The 17,290-nt window shown below is 49.0% G+C and overlaps 1 protein-coding gene and 1 long non-coding RNA gene across 3 annotated transcripts in view; both read right to left on the minus strand.

Moving 5' to 3' along the window:
• Positions 1-204: 204 nt before the first annotated feature.
• LOC119353290 (probable potassium transporter 9) overlaps positions 205-17,290 on the minus strand; it is a 17,511-nt gene continuing 425 nt past the window's right edge. The window contains exons 1-7 of one of the 2 annotated variants that reach the window (XM_037619891.1): positions 4,087-4,516; positions 3,504-3,987; positions 3,314-3,367; positions 2,382-2,642; positions 2,217-2,269; positions 1,987-2,110; positions 205-1,726 (exon numbers count right to left, since the gene is read on the minus strand). In XM_037619891.1, coding sequence (XP_037475788.1) covers positions 369-1,726; positions 1,987-2,110; positions 2,217-2,269; positions 2,382-2,642; positions 3,314-3,367; positions 3,504-3,987; positions 4,087-4,101 — 2,349 coding nt within the window. In that variant the 5' untranslated portion in view covers positions 4,102-4,516 and the 3' untranslated portion in view covers positions 205-368. Of the gene's footprint in view, positions 1,727-1,986; positions 2,111-2,216; positions 2,270-2,381; positions 2,643-3,313; positions 3,368-3,503; positions 3,988-4,086; positions 4,517-17,290 lie in introns of those variants that run through there. The other variant, XM_037619892.1, reaches the window with a different exon arrangement.
• Positions 15,641-17,268, minus strand: LOC119353291. The gene is made up of 6 exons (XR_005170386.1): positions 17,101-17,268; positions 16,826-16,972; positions 16,569-16,741; positions 16,381-16,491; positions 16,024-16,125; positions 15,641-15,931 (listed from the first exon to the last, which is right to left on the minus strand). It is a non-coding gene; the product is annotated as an uncharacterized LOC119353291 (long non-coding RNA).

The following is a 17,290-nucleotide window of genomic DNA, read 5'->3' on the forward strand; positions in this document are numbered from 1 at the left end:
ACAGGAGGGCGGCGCCGCGCTCACCGCACCTTTGTATGCAAGGGCCAGAATAATGGGATTTTCTTATGATTGCAACTGCAACAGAGGCCTTGTTTTAGAAGGAAAAAATGGTTCAGGGATATTGCAACAAGGCTCCTGTTGCTGAGGGCCGAGCGCAATACTAGCCTTGTTGCCGGCTAGCTCATATGGGAGAGATCAGACGGCTATCAGGCGGTCGATCTTTGCATTATCACCCCGCGACCGCATATGATTTTTGCATTTCATCAAATCAAAACATAATATTTCCATCGCGCACCACGCCGTCACGTTACAATTTACAGCAGCATGTCCGGAAGCTAGAGACAGAACAGAAGCCCCGTGTCTGTGAGTCACAGCACGTAGACCATGCCGACCTCAAGCAGCGACGCCGGCGGCACGCGCAGCACGACGTCCGGGCCGCGGCAGTTCCGGCGCAGGAAGTTGTACCCGTACCCGATGGCCAGCCTCCTGAGCAGCGACGACCCGGGCTTGGCCTTCACGTGGGAGTGGCCCATGATGAAGGCCGTGCCGGCCTCCCTCGCCTCGCACAGCTCGTGGAGCTCCTCCAGCATCTGCTTGTCCTCCACGTCGGGGCTCCCGGGGTCCACAAGGAACCTCACCCTCTTCACCACCCGCGGCGCCGCCGCCGGCATGGCCGTGAGCTCCATGGTGTTCGTCCCGTTGCTGCCCGTCGGGCTCTCCACGCGTATCTCCACGGACGACGCGCTGTCGTGGGTGTCGTCGTAGCTGATGCGGCGCCGGAGCGGGTTGCTGCCGATGACGGTGAAGGCGTTCTCGCGCTCGTAGTCGGCGTCGCTGCGGGCGTCGCTGCACCGGAAGAGCGCGTCGAGCCGGATGAAGGACGCAAGGCTCTCGACGAGCTCCGTCTCGAACGAGTCCACGTCCTGGTGCACGTCCCGGTACCCGTAGCGCACGATGCAGCGGTACGAGCGGTGGCCCGGCGGGCCGACGCGGCCGACGAGGTAGCGCTCGGCGGGGAGCACGCGCGGCACGGGCACGGACTTGACGCAGACGAAGACGAGCACGCGGTGGAAGGCCGGGAGGTTGGTGACGAAGCGGGAGAAGTTGGCGGGCACGCCGGAGGTGAGGTCGGTGTAGACGAGGCCGATGCCGGGGACGCGGACCATGCCGAGCCTGTCGCAGAGCGCGAGGAGCCACTCCATGGTGACCTTGTTGTGGAGGTCGAACTCGTACTTCTTGACGGTGGTGTGGTGCCACACGAACATGACGGCGACGAGGATGAGCGCGAGGAGGAGCGGCACCCACGCGCCGTCAAGGAACTTGGTGAGTGATGCCGAGAAGTAGAGCGCCTCGATGGATCCGAAGAAGACGAAGAAGGCCAGCGCCAGCACCGGCGGCCGGTGCCAGCACAGCATCATGACCAGCGACGTGAGGCACGTGGTGACCAGCATCACCGTGATCACCGCCAGCCCCGACGCGTTCCCCATGTGCTTGGTGTCGCGGAACCCGACGGTGACCGCGATGCAGAGCACCATGAGCATCCAGTTGATCTCCGGGATGTAGATCTGGCCATGGACCTTCGCCGATGTGTGCACGACCTTCACCCGCGGGAAGCAGCTCAGGGCCTGACTCTGGTTGATGATGGAGAAGGTGCCGCTGATGATCGCTTGGCTTCCGACCACCGACGCCATGATCGCCAGCACCAGCACTGGCCATCTCACAGCCTCTGCATAAATAAATTTTGGTGTTCAATTAGTGTCTGTTTACTGAATAAAATGGTAAATGCAGAACAGTGCAAGTCTTTCACAGATACTGTGCCACTGTAAGAATCATCAGCTAGCATTAGTACTGGTAATCTACTAATCCAAGTAAGCAGTAGGTCGGTTTTCGCCCGGTTTCTAATTAATCAATCAGGGAATTCTCATCTTTTAATTAATGATGAGGCAAAGTTTTTGCCTCTGTTTCAAAAAAGTAAGCAGTAGGTACCTGGAACTGAGATGTAGTATCCAATTTGGTAGCTTGAGTCGAAGTCATGGTGTTTGGTTAAATAGGCAGCTTGACCCATGTATCCTAGGATCAGTGCAGGGTACACCAAAGAAGTGAAAGCAAGCTGCAAAAGCAAGGAGCAGAGTCAAGATTTGCCCAAACAACATGATGAGTTGAACAAAAATAGCGTAGGAACTGAACTAGTTGCTGAAATTAACCTGTTATAGTACCTGGATTGCACTGTAGGAGAAGTGGCCAAGATCTGCAAACATTGCTTCAGATCCTGGAAAGAAGGAAACATGTCAGACTGTTTACATTTGGACAATTCCCCTGTGTAATTTTGGCAAAAAATAAAAACTGTGTTAACCAATGTTTCATTTCATACTGAACTTTACCTGTCATGCAGAGCAGAATCCCTCCCAGGGACATCCAACCAGACTTCTTGGTCTTCTTCAAGAATTTGAACATGTATACGGGATTGAGTGCCATGTAAACCTGAGGGTTCCAGTAGATGATATTGTACACGCCAAGCGCACTCATGCAGATCAGCCAGGCTAGAATTATGGGAGCGAAGAGAAACCCGACGCGGTGGGTGCCGTAATGCTGGAGCGCAAACAGGAACACTATTATGGCACAAGTAATCGGAGTGACGGCATCTGCATGAGAGCAAAAACAAGAAGAACAAATGAGCAGGCAGAACAAGCGACAGAGAACTAGTCTAATAGTTTTCACTTTCTGGTCACTTCAGTCGGTACTGAAATAATTGCGTTTTGGTCAGAATATTTCAGCCACCAAATGATCTTCTTGAAATTTCAAAATATTTGGTTGGATTTCAATCGAATTCAAGTTATAATTATGGTCCTTTGGCCGGAATGAAAACCAAAATCACTGAAATTCAGTGATTTTGGCTGTGACTGAAATATTTATGAGACTTTATCGCATTTAACAGTTCTCTCATACTTTCTTTCAGTGCAATTTGTGACAAAAATACAAGTCATGATACAGTTCTGCTAGACAGCTGATAACTGGGAGTATTTGGGCCCAGGTAAGTGAAGTAGGAACGAGTGACAACTTATCAGTTTGCTCCAAAATTAGTTTTTTTTGGTAATCCTCACAGTTTGCTCCAATTTTGCTAATTCCAGAAAAAAGGATTTCGCAAGTCCATAGGCATCATTGTGAAGTACTGTATCAGTTCATCAGTAAAGTCACTAGTGTTTACTTATTATGACCTATTGTGCAGTACTCTGTTCATTGACTTCAGACAAATCCAACAAAATCTTTAAATGCAAAAAAACAAATCTGCAGTTCAGAGTTGAGGGAGGCTCACATTCATGCTGATGCTTGGACAAGGAGAGCTCAAGCCCAGAAACAGCCGAGAACACTGCATTTGCAACAGACAAGAATCAACAGCAGTATTAATAAGTAACTGCTCCTCACTCCCTGAACTGAAGAGCCAACTGAAGAACAAAAGGCCAAAAAAGAAAGAACTTGGACCGAAAAAGTCTGAAGATACATACCGGAGATGACGGGGGTGAGGACGCCGTCGCCGATGACCATGCAGGTCCCGATCATGACCATGACGAGCAGGGCGGTCTTGAGGCTGCGGTGCGCCTCGAGCCATCGCCTGACGCGGGAGCCGTGGGCGACCTCCTCCGGCGGGCGCTCGAGGCTGTAGGTGGAGAGCTCCTCGTCGGCGAGCTGGCGGTTGGGGAGCAGGCTGACGTTGGCGTGCCTGCAGATGAGGGAGTAGAGCGCGAAGGTGCCGCCCTCGCCGTTGTCGTCGGCTCGGAGCACGATGGAGACGTACTTGAGGAGCGGGATGAGGGTGAGCGTCCAGAAGACGAAGGAGAGGACGCCGAGGATCTCGTCGTTGGAGTCGGTGTGGGTGATGTCGTCGGCGAAGGTGCTCTTGTAGACGTAGAGCGGGGAGATGCTCAGGTCCCCGTACACCACCCCCAGGCTCTGGTACGCCAGCAGCATCGTCGTCCGCCATGTCTCCCGCTGCATCCAACCGATTGATTGGCACCAGGTTCTGTCATTGATAATTGCCCCTCCTACCTACCTTGCTTAATTTTGAAAATTTGGGAATCTATGGCTGACCTTTCCGGGCTCCATGGCTGCCGCGCTCCCGAGCTCGACCAGGATCCGTCGGCCGTCGGCGAAAAGACAGCTACGCTCCTATGATTTCCTTGTGCTGGCTGGCTCCAAGAACAGAGCACATCATCAAGGTAAAAGCAACGCTGTTAACAGTCGAATAGATTGAACCAGCTGCCAAGAACAAGTTCGCCACAAGCACACGAACGGACGGACGGACGGACTACTCGAAAGAAGCGGGAGCTGGCAATGCCAGGATACGGCGCTATACTATACTAGTAGCATACGAAGGATTCAAGGTGAGTATATGAAGGGGGTTCGGAAGAGGACGAAGAGATCGAGGAAGCAGATAGATAGGGGAGGAGAATGAAGAAAGGCATCGGATACATATCCGCCGAGGAAAACATGGTGGGTATCACACCGAGTGGAGTGCAGAGACGTGTCACGTGTGGTGGGGGCCCGTCCACCTACGACCTCCACAACTAGTGCGCCTCTCCCTAGCTGCTTCATCAAAGAGATAATCAACTCAAAAACTCACTCGTTCAGACAAAGTGAGGCCGGCATACTAAAATCCATGGATATGATGTGCACGCAGACACGGGCGGACCAAGCTTTTGGCCGGCCGGCGGCCGTGAGTGTGGTTGGGTGGGGTGGGGCCGGAGGACAAAGAAAGGCATGTGCGTGCGTGAACTCACGCACATTCTCACGGCACTCTGCCGACCCCTATCAACTACTCCCTTCGTTTCCAAATACTTGTCTTTCTAGGCATTTTGAATGGACTCAACATACGGACGTATGTAGATATGTTTTAAAGTGTAGATTCACTCATTTTGCGTCGTATGTAGTCACTTATTAAAATCTCTAGAAAGACAAGTATTTAGGAACGGAAGGAGTATCATCTTCGACCTTTAGCTTTCGGGGGCGCGGACCAGGGACGGCCTCCCCCAGATCGCGGCTGCCGGCGCCGGCGCCCCGCGCTAATGGCGGGGCTCGCCTCGCATCTTTCGTGGCTACTAAAAATCTAGGCTTTTCTTCCTTTTCCGCTTTGTCGCAAAGCGATGCCGACGATTGGAGATGCCTCGCTGAAAAGATGGGTGTCTCTTGAGGGTTCGGCGGGGGGAGAAGATTGATTGATTGGTTGGTCCGAGATCGGCGAGCCGGCCGATGGCAACTGATCGGCATTCGGCACCAGCAACTAGGACTGCGAATGGATGGTACTAGTAGCACGGTAGTAGCGCTAGACATGCTCAAGAAGAATCTTGCATTCTTCTTCCAATTAATGCCGATAGATCTATGGAGATCCAAGCGAATCGTCACCGCCACTCGCTCCCGTAGTAATTATGGGATAGTAAATAAATGACTAGTAGCATGCATGACAAGGCCGTCCGTTTCCTCCGAAGAGTCATAGTAGTAAGGTGGTGTTTGGTTTTTTAGTCATAGAATTTTTTCTAGTCCCAACTAAAAAGTTCTTAAAAAATTTCTCCTTATTTGTTTTCAGAGACTAAAAAGTCTCTAGTCTCTTCCTAGAGATTATTAAATGATCATGTTGCCTCTAGTATATAAAAAATAATAATCAAACAACACCATGGGGTGGCGGGCCAATGGATGCATGAAGGGGCATTATTGAAAAAGTCCCAAAAATTCCCAAAAAGACTCTCCTTGAGAGTCTTTTTCATTTAGTCCCAAATGCCTAGTTTAGTCCCTAAAAAGTCCCTTCCGTTTGGTAAAAAAGTCTCTAAGAGGGACATTTTTAGTCCCTACACAAAAAAGTCCCTGGAAACAAACACCCCCTAAATTTTAGCACCGTCGCGGACCCTCCACCGGCTGGGTGCGGCGCGGCGGCGCCCCGCATGGCATGCTACTTCGCCCGTCGCCGCATCAGACATCTTCCAATGTAATGGTGCTTATTCCCTCTCTCTCAGTTTACAGGGCGTGCGCGTACCCCTAGGTCGTCAATTTGACAAACCTTTTGGAATTAATTGGATTGCTTACCACATATGTCAAGTGATGTCAATTTGACAAACCTAATACAAGTCATAGATTACAAAAAATATATCAACTTAAGCTTCAGATGTTTTATTTTCAAACAATACAATTTTTATGTTATATAGTTTACATTAGGGTGATAAAATTGGCAACCTAGATATACGCGCAAGACTATAAACTAAAACCGATGGAGTAGATGAGATGCTAAGTGCATTAAATATTTTAGCAACTTATGTCATGTCATTTTTTCGTTTATGTGACATGCTTAGCACCTATTCACGATGAAACACTGGGAAGGGCATCAGTCGCAACGCCTCCGCGTTGGCCGCATCGAGCGTGCCGTGTCCGGCGGCGATCTCGACCCCGAACGTGCCGTGGCTGCTCGCGTGCTGGGAGTGGGACGCGCCGGCTGCTCTGCTTGCCGCGCACGGCGAAGGCCACGGGCAAGAGCATCGGTTTCGCAGGGGGCAAAGAACGTTCTCTTCTCTCCCGGTCTGCGACAAGTCGCCGGGATTTCCGGTCTACTCCTACTACTACGGTGCCCGTGACACTGATTGGCGTCGCGAGCAGGGGCAGCCTCACGTGCTGGAATAGGGTGGGTGCGAACTCGCTGGAGTACTACTGGTAGCACCGCTGAATGCATGCACGCACGCACGCACGCCGATGGGAATCGGAATGCTGCTTTTCGCCGCTGCGCGGACGGCTGCCATGCAGAGGCACCGAAGCTCTGCTTTTCCGAATGTATGCGCGCATTTTCCGCGTCTTTGGGTCTTCTTTTTAAGATCGTACATATGTAGATGTTTATACACTCACCTATATGAATACACGTATGCACGCATACTCTATCACTATAAGCATAGTATTTGAAAGAGTAAGCCGGCACATCATCTTAAGATTGACGAAGTCGACACAGACACTTACATAGTCGGTAGTCGATAGGAACGTCTCCTCTAACTGGCCGCACATCGATGGAAGGCCTGAAATAAATAAATTCAGAAAAATATGAGCACTAATTGATGTGAAGTCTATGAGTTGATTCTGATAGGTTGAGTATACACTATCCTCCTTACTATTCAATCATGGGTTGGTTCACGATTTTTTTTGAAAACACATCCTATATCTCTATTTCTAATGGAGCAGTCAGGAGGATTGCGTCCATGATTTTTGTTGTTCGTTTTCTTTTTCCGTCTCACCTCCCACCACCACCCCTTCACATCGGTTTTTTTATCGTCTAACAAAACCTTTCCTAACTAGCCACTTTTCAAATGGATAGGAACCGATAGCACGTTACCAAACAATGAAATCCAGTTTCATGACAATTAATGCTAAAATCTTATCTTTTCTAATGCATCGAATCTTACCTTTCCTAACAACCAAATCTTGTACTATTAAAGAAAAAATGGTGAATGATGATTCATCATTCAACTCTTTCATAATGACTAGTATAACGCCCGTGCGTTGCCACGGGCTCTTCAAAATTTATAATCAGTATCTTTCATTTATCATCCCCTCATATTGGGTGATTATGGGGTGCTCTAATTAGAAACACAACAATCAAATATTAGAAAATTTCACCGAACGAACAACAATGAATAATACGATATCTATCAAACGAATAAAATGAGGTCATATTTTTGGTCCGTCATGCACTTCTGTTGAAAAGTGCCTATCCCTTTTAGAATCAATCCACTGTTTGCTCGCACGCAAAAAAAAATACATCTCTAAAGTGGGGAACCGATCGGTGCCAAAAAGAACTCAAGCTCCTATCCAATCTCGACTTCGTGCTCTTCCACTTCCATTTATAAAGATGGGACGTCAAGGGTTTCATCATGATGACCTCGAGCAGCCGCCGACATCCCTCCCCACATCTACCCCTATCCCCTGCTGCCGCTTGCACTGTCCTTGCTCCTCGAGGGAGCTAGGGACACAATGTTCTCTAGGATGGGCATGACCAGATCCACGAGGAGGCCACATTCTTCCATGGGAACCCAACCAAGCACACCACCCTCCGCAACCATCCAATCCCAGCCTAACAAAGTCAAGACCCGCCATCGATCCACAAATCAGGCTCGCCGCATCCAGGTTCACTGCAAGTCTGCGACGAGTCTGTAGTCGACATCTTGACTTTGGCTATCCCCACGGAAGAATCATCGGATCCTGCTTACTTTTACCATCACTTCGTCTCTTCCCAAGGCAGCGACACCACCCAGCCAATCACCACCACCGCTTGCGGCTTGCCTACATAAAATCATGAGAAATCTCCACGGCGGTGCTGTAAGATCACCTTGGCGACCTCGACAGTGACCGACTGGTCTAAGATCTAAGCTAGCCGCTCTTTGTAGAAACCAATAGAAGTAGGCATGTGACTCAGATTTGTTCTTTGGTGTGCATGACTTTCTTGCTGCCCACCAGCTCTTGTCTACAACTCGCCTATCTCTGTACCAGCTCTTGGTCTACAACTCGCCTATCTCCATGCTCGAGACGACCAAGCTCGATGCGCAAGCCGCATACGTCTGCTAGAGCTATATCCAGGCCTTATGATTTTTGGATCACTGGCACTATGGGTGCCAGGACCGGGGTCGCCCTCATCCACCAAGTGGATCAAGGAGGTCCACCACCTAGACTCTACATCGCAACATTTTGTGTTTTCCTATAAAAAGTAAAGAACCTTCTCCAATAAACGTAAATATAACCTTTTGGTTTTATAGTCTCAACTTTCCTACACTCCAATACCAGAAGGATTTCTTGGTTTTATTTAATGACCTTCTTGAATGTCATTCACTTAGAAAGGTAGTAATACAATCTGTGATATTAAGGCAAACTATTAGTCATATTAAAGTGCAAAAGGCCCTATAGGAGTCAAAGCATGACTTTTATGGTTATACTGTAATTTGCAAGATCTGAGATTTATGCAAGTGTACAATTAGAGAAGAGCCAATTAAATAGATTTTCACATTCAGAATAGTACGATTAGCAGTAGCACTTCAATTTTTTCATGTTTGATCAGCTTGCTAGGTGGTTATCACTAAGCATGTTGGAAAGATGAGCATAACCTAACTTAGTTCAGTACGTGTTGTTGCAAATTAGTTCAGTACGTACGAAGCTGTTGCTAACTTCAATGCCTGGCTGTTGCAAGTTTCTAATGAAAAAGTACTTTAGGTCAAAGGTCAGGGAATATACACTTTTGTTATCATGGTTGTTTCCTTATAGTGAACAACTTTGATCACCACTTCAGCAGCTACTATCTATAAGAAGACATTAGCTAAGTAGATACAGGCAAAGAAAGCATGTAGGCAAAACCAGAATTAAAAACATCCTTCTCAATGGAGCTCGTGCAGTTCGGAAGACCCTAATCATCGATGAGGGACCCCTCCGATGGTAGCATGGCGTGACAATTGCCGTCAATGACGACACCCAAAGTACCTTGCACAATCCATCGATCCAGTTCGGAACAATCAAGCACATACCTTGCAAAGTGATGTGGATCTGAAGTAGAGGTGGGAAGGTAAAGGCTCAGGTGAGGTGGAATGAGACGTTGATATAGACGTGCACGCATGAGAATAAGGCGGTGCCCAGGATGGATCTCCATCGGAGGAGGCTGGATCCGCTGGGGAGGAGGTCGCTGTAGTACCTGTCATCTGTGCGATGGATCACGGGGCTGGCAGGCAGGGGGAGGGGATAGGAGGGAGCGGGTGGGCTAGAGCGCAGATGGCGGGTGCCCCCGACGACGGCTGGGAAGGATGGTGGAGGAGGTGGATGAGGATGGCGGCGGCGGCGTCTGCGGTTGCGCCTCGTCCGCAGCCGTGCTGGTGGTGGTCGATGCGAGAGCCGGATGGCGTCGGCCAGAATCAGGCAGGGGCGACAAAGATTTAGAGGAGAGAGAGAATGGAGGCGATGATCGATGGGAGGAAGGGCCACCGGCGATTGGGGTGGCCTCAGATCCGCCCTCCGTGGCCGCCTATTTCATGGGACGAACACCCGTGCTCACCGTCGGGCTCGCCTTCGGCCGCTGCCTCGCCGACATTCACGATGTAGAGCCCCTTCCTCCGATCCCATTTGCCAGGGAGGCATCACCATCCTTCATCGCAGAGAACGATTCCACACTGAGATCCCAACCAGATCGTGATTGCGCCTCCCCAAACCGCAGCGGCACATCCCACTCCATCAACGACCAACCTATATGAGGCGGAGGGTCAGTGTAGGACGCGAGCGCCGTCACCATGGACGTGGGGGACGCCGTAGGTGGGAAGGAGGCGGCGACGGCGTCTGTGTCAGGAAGATCGCACGACGGCGGCGGCGTTTACTCGAGGGGATCGAGAGGAGCTGCGTTTGGTGCCGGGTGGGTTCTTTGGTGCGTGCGTGGGGCTGGAGATTGTGATAGGTGATCAGGTGAGGGCGTGTCATACCTGGATCGATAGCCTTACCATACCCGGTGGTAATTTAAATTTATTACCATATTTGATATTTCTCGAGTTATGGCCTTACCATACCTGGATTGATAGCCTTTGGGGTAATTTAAATTTATTACCATATAATTATCATATTCAAAATTTCCTGAGTTATGACCTTACCATACCTGGATTGATTTATTACTATACATGGATTAATTATGATTTATTACTATATGATTTATTACTATACGTGGATAGTCTTACCATATCTGGTGGTAATTTAAATTTATTACCATATTCGATATTTTCCCGAGTTATGGCCTTACCATACATGGATTGATAGCCTTTGGGGTAATTTAAATTTATTACCATATAATTACCATATTCAAAATTTCCTGAGTTATGACCTTACCATACCTGGATTGATTTATTACTATACGTGAATTAATTATGATTTATTACTATATGATTTATTACTATACGTGGATAGCCTTACCATACCTGGTGGTAATTTAAATTTACTACCATATTCGATATTTCCCGAGTTATGGCCTTACCATACCTGGATTGATAGCCTTTGGGGTAATTTAAATTTATTACCATATAATTATCATATTCAAAATTTCCTGAGTTATGACCTTACCATACCTGGATTGATTTATTAATATACGTGGATTAATTATGATTGATTACCATAAATACGTTGGGTATTGCCGGTCAGACGAGAAAAGAGAAAAACCGGTGGGAGGGGCTAGTGGGAGGTGGGACGAAGAAAAACCGGTTGAAAATAAACCGGTTGAAAATAAACCGGTTGAAAGTGGGGGGGACTATTCAACCAATTCGTCCATTACGAGTAGAGATACATCGTGGCCTTCCCACACTTACCAAAATAATTAGTCGTATTTACCAAATCTCTACTCTTAAAAGAGAAGTCCGCGGTGGTGATGGTCGGTTTGGTCGTAGTTTGTTTCGTTTCGTTCGCCTCGCTCCTTCGTTCCATCGCACGTCTCTATTCGCGTACGAGAAAAGGAAACATCCCCGTCTATGATTTTCCCCCCACCAAATCAGCCCCTACTCAAAGAAAAACATATTGCCCCACCCCTTTCCTCTCGAGCGAGGCTAGGTCTCCTGCTCGCTCGTATGCTGTCGCCATCCTCCCACTTGAAAGCCCTGGCTCTCGCCGTTGGTCGCCTCCCTCTGCGCCTCCTGACCCCCCCTCACCACGTGTCTCGCCTTGCCACCTCCCAAGAATCCGGTGACAGACGACTCCCGTATTTCATGGATGGAGTTTTCAAAGTCCAGACCGGCGTCGGCGCCCGCTTCGCCCACGCTGTCGGGTGCATCGACGTTGTCATCCCCCCGACCGTGTCGCAGATCGGGCGGTGCTAAGAGGAGCCCAAGGGAGATGTTGCTGTTAGCAAACACCGAGGCTATGATAATCAGAAGCTGCTGTTGTATACGTCTACTCCAAGTCATGGTAGAGTAACTATCTGGTTTTTTTCTGGGTAGGGAGCTCGCACCCTGTGCCGACCACATCTGGTGATCATGGGCTCCCCTAGAGGTGAAGATCTTCGCATGGCTCGCGGGGCGAGCTAGGCTGTGGACGGCGGATCGGCTGGCACGAAGAAACATGTTGCACACACGGTTATGTCAGTTGTGTTGCTAGCAAGACGAGGATACCACTCACATGCTCCTAGGATGTGCATACGCTCGCGAGGTCTGGTACAACATGATGCTTCCTCTGAGGTTGCACAGGTTCACTCCGGATGGCGCAAAGCCCCTAGTAGAATGGTGGCCACAGATGGTGGAGGCGGTGCCGGCAGGCCAAAGAAGACATCTGAACACCACCACCTTGGCCTTCTTCCTGGGTAGGGAGCTCGCACCCTGTGCCGACCACATCTGGCGATCATGGGCTCCCCTAGAGGTGAAGATCTTTGCATGGCTCGCGGTCCGGGCTAGGCTGTGGACGGCGGATCGGCCGGCACGAAGAACACATGCCGCACACACGGTTATGTCAGTTGTGTTGCCAAAAAGACGAGGATACCACTCGCATGCTCCTGGGATGTGCATACGCTCGTGAGGTCTGGTACAACATGTTGCTTCCTCTGAGGCTGCACAGGTTCACTCCGGATGGCGCGAAACCCCTAGTAGAATGGTGGCCACAGATGGTGGAGGCGGCACCGGCAGGCCAAAGAAGACATCTGAACACCACCACCTTGGCCACTATACGTTTCATCTGGCTCAAGCGCAACAGCCGTGTCTTCGAACACAAGGCGTCCCGGCCACGGCCACGGTAGCGCTAATTATGGCTGAACTCCGTCTATGGATTCATGCTAGGGTAGAGGGTGGACACCCCTTTCAAATTAATGTTTAGTGATTATTGGAGAAGTAATGAGGAAGTTGTATGGCATACTGAGGTTTAGTTTTCTTTTTCTTTTCTTTTTGACGGAAAGGGTTTTGCTTTTCCAACACACTGTTGCACCATTTACATCTCACTTCTTGTTATATATTAAAATGAGTGCAGCCCAGTGGGATTGATATGTCTCGTACAGACGACTTCTTTGTTAAACCACACACGCAAAAGTGGATCTCCTTCAAATCTAAGTACTTGATAATGTACGAACTATATACATTTATGAATATTTTGGAGTTTGGATCCTATTATGGTGCCTACAGGGAAGAAAGTGTTTCTCCCCAAAATCCAACTTCCGTAGCCAAGATGGCAAAGCACCATGGGGTAGGTATGCGTCAGAGAGAGGACCATAGGAAGCTGAGGGTGCAAATATGAAAGCAAATTCCAAGGTGCTCAGTGGCCATGACATCTTTGCTCCTCAAAAGGATCCTCGTCTATGCAAAACTCCATGAACGGCTTGATCACTGAGTGCCATGGAGAAGCACACATGTTCTGATCTCTCAACACATCTCTTTGTACTCTGCAGAATCTTGCCACTCGTAATATAGTTTTGACATGGAGATTTACTTGATGCTTATTCCTTATGGTAATTAATCTCATCATCAGATAAATTATTTTAGACATAACATACGCTATCCCCAGCCCCCGCGTCGTCAGGGCGGCTCGGGCGGCTCCCTACCCAGCCGCCGGGGGCGCATACTCCTTCCTCCCCACCCTCCTCCGCCGCCGGGGGACGCCGCCGGTCTAAGCCCGGGGGCCGACGGCGGTGGCGGAGGACATCACCTCTCTCCCGTGGATCTGGGGTTGTGCGGATCCCTGAATCGTGTGGAGGCGCCTCAGATCCGATCGGCAACGGCGATGGTTGTGGCGCGGCGGCATCGGAGGCGGCGCGGGCTGCGGGCGCGGCGACCAGCCCGGTTCGGGCGGCGGCGGCACTGCGGTTGGCGGCGGCGGCGGCGCGCCATCTGCCTTTGGATCGGCGGCGGCGGCGTGGAGGGCCTGGTGGTCGCGTAGGCGGCACCTCCGTCAGATCTGTTCTGACCGATGCAGTCGGCGGTGGTGGTCATCTCTTCCGTCAGAGGTGATCGGCCTGCGGCTGGGTGATCGGATCTCGAGATCCGTCAGCTAGTCCCGGCTACGTGTCGGGGAGACATAGTTGCCGGTGAAAACCGAGCCGTTGGCGGGGGATGACGGCGTTTTACGTCGTTACCTTGATGAAGGCATCGTCGTGTAACTGTTGTCAACCCACTCGTGCTGCTTCGGGGGAAACCCTAGGATCTGGTCTTCCAGATCGGACGATGGCGGTACTACGGTGCCGTCTCTCTCTTGAGAGCATCGTTTGTGGAGCAGCGCTGGAAGACAGAGGCGGGAGGTGGAGCGGCTTCGTCTTGCACGGAGCTTCGATGGAGCTGTCAAGTCATGCCTGGCCGACAGGTGCTACGCTGAGTCATGCCTGTTCGGCAGGTGCTACGCACGACAGATCTTCCAAAGACTTCAAGATGTGTCGGCTGGTGGTACTTGGCAGCATGGTGCTGAGGTGTATCAGTGGCGACCGCGACGTGCTCAGCTGTTTGCGCGCAGGGAGGAGGTACCGTTGGGCGCCATGGTGGCGTCGACGATAGCTAGACCGAGCAAGGTTGATGCATCAGTATAGTTCTAAAGATGGAGCGATGGCAGTTGGCGGCGGCGGCCTCTGAGAGCACACCGGACCGGCGAGACCCATGCCCGGCAGGCGTCCTGGATGGGTCCTCAGGTCTTAGATGTTAGGTTTGGCTGCGATGTCTGTTTGGTATTTGGCCCAGGCTATCTGCGCCCTTCATCAAGTGAATAGGTGTAGCGATAGTTTGTTGCTTAGACGGCGGTTTAGTCTTACTGTTGTATTACTTTGTAAGATCTTGTGAAAATAATTAATAAAATGACCGTATGCATCGCCCAGATGCAGAGGCCGGGGGTCATCCTCCTTTTCTAAAAAAAACATACGCTATCCTCTCCTCAACCAATAATTAGTTTATGATTTTAATCTTCTTTTGAACAGGCTACACAGTTACAAATCAATGGAGGATGGATATGTCCTTCGAAGCTAAAAATAGTAACATGATGCCTTGTAAGGTATCGTGTCCAAGTATGAAACAAATCGCAACACATTGAATCATGTCTGCTACAATATTCGTCCACGTGGTATACTTAAATTTGTACAATGCGAGCCACCCTGCAGCAATTCGTGTAGCACAAATGAAATGGAAGAAAATTAAGTAAGGCATTTTAGTTAATCAGCTTTCTGTTTTGAATTTTATTTTCTCAGCTATGCATCGTATTTGTTTTAATTTATGCTTCTGCTTGTGGCCAACATAACAGCTAATGAACACTAGTAGAAAACAAAGCATCTGTCCCGGTTTCAGAGGACTTTTAGTCCTGGTTCTGCAACCGGGACATAACGATCGAGACTAATGCCCATCACTTTTAGTTTCGGTTGGCTTACGAACCGGGACTAAAAGAGCTCCACGTGGCCGCTGTGGGGCGCCCAGGCAGGAGGACCTTTAGTCCTGATTGGTAACACCGACCGGGACTAAAAAAAAACCACGCGTTAGCAGCTCCCAGGCGCTGGTTTTTTTTAAGGAGGGAGGGGGGGGATTAGGAGTTTTGGAGGGTTTAGGGGTTTCGTATTGTGTTAGCTAGCTACTACCTATATAGAGAAGTGACATCTCTTTCTTCGTGCTTGGTCGACGCTAGCTACTACATATAGAGAGAACTCGACGGTAGCTAGTAAGCAAATGAAGGAACCATTAATTACACAACATCGTCATAAACATATATAGAGAGAAGTGACCTCTCTTTCTCTGTGCTTGGTTGAACAACAAGTTTTCGTATATCTATCCGACGGTACTACATATAGACAATATAACATCTCTTACTATCCCTGACATCATCTACCCAAATCATTCAATTCTGCATGGTATTCTCCGTCTTTAGGTATGACATGGTCAAGAAAAAATCTTACCAATTCCTCTTGAATTGCTCGTATGCGATCATGTGGTAAGAGTTCGTCCCGCTTCTTCCATATCTAATTTAAAGAAGGGGGTCAATACATATATATGAATGAAACTCAATACAATTGATGATAATAAAATAAAATTATGAATATTGTTTACGTACTTCAAATTGTTTGTTAGATAAGCCCCGCTCAGAGGTCTAGTGGCAAATAAACTCGCAAACATAGTATCCTTATAAATTATTCCCGTGTGCCTGCCACAAGCACTTTACGAGAATAGAGTTCAATCAAACAGATAAGCAAGCATGACAATGGTATTGATGAAATTAGAATCAATGAGAGATGTGCGGAACTAGCTAGTACTACTTATTTTAGGATGCGTAAATCACAGCTTCTTCTTCTCTAGACTCGAAACCATTCCGGTGAATTTATTCCAAATCCTTCCCAGCCAATAAAATGATTACTTAATTTCAGGAAATGAACGAAAGTTGCCGATATGATGTGATAATGATTGAACTTACTTCTGGAGCATTTCACTCATGTCCGACCACTCCTTAGCCTCTTTACGTCTCGAGTCTAAGATAATTGCTACTCCCACGTCAAGCTTAATGGATAGCAAAATAAAGTGGAACCTGCGCACGCATAACTCATCAATTACACTTAATGTCGTGTAAGCGAAACCGAATATGCACTAAGACAGTAAACTCACTTGAAGTTGTAAGGAAAGAGTATTTCCCTTTTGTTTTGATGTCGAAGGAATGCTTTAGCAAGTTTTCCTCAATATGTTTGGCTCTGTTTTGTACCGCCCATTCATTTACGGTATTTGGGCTAATGAACCCAACATCATAGATTTGTCCTCTTTTGCACTCGACGATCTTCAATCTGCATAATATATAGTGAGGATAATTATATATACATACAATAAACGAGCTAAGCTAGAAACATAATTATAGAAATAATACTTACAGACAGTAGCAAGTCACGATAGTTTTGTTGATGGCGTCTTGATTGTATAACTGAAATAATTTCACAAATTCAACGTACATCACGTCGACTCCAATAAAGTCATGCTCATGTTTAATTTTCAGCAAAATACTATCGGTCCCATCCTTGCTGCATGTTTCCAAATACCAGTCATGTAATTTTTGTATCATCGTTGATAGTTGCCGGAGCTCATCAGGTTTGACAAGAGACTTCCTGCGCTTGTACTTAAATATACAAATGGTACAAGTAGCACATACTGGAGATGACGGGGGTGAGGACGCCGTCGCCGATGACCATGCAGGTCCCGATCATGACCATGACGAGTAGGGCGGTCTTGAGGCTGCGGTGCGCCTCGAGCCATCGCCTGACGCGGGAGCCGTGGGCGACCTCCGGCGGGCGCTCGAGGCTGTAGGTGGAGAGTTCCTCGTGAGCGAGCCCCCCACCCCC

The sequence above is a fragment of the Triticum dicoccoides genome, chromosome 2A (genome assembly GCF_002162155.2).
Source record: "Triticum dicoccoides isolate Atlit2015 ecotype Zavitan chromosome 2A, WEW_v2.0, whole genome shotgun sequence".
NCBI lineage: Eukaryota > Viridiplantae > Streptophyta > Magnoliopsida > Poales > Poaceae > Triticum > Triticum dicoccoides.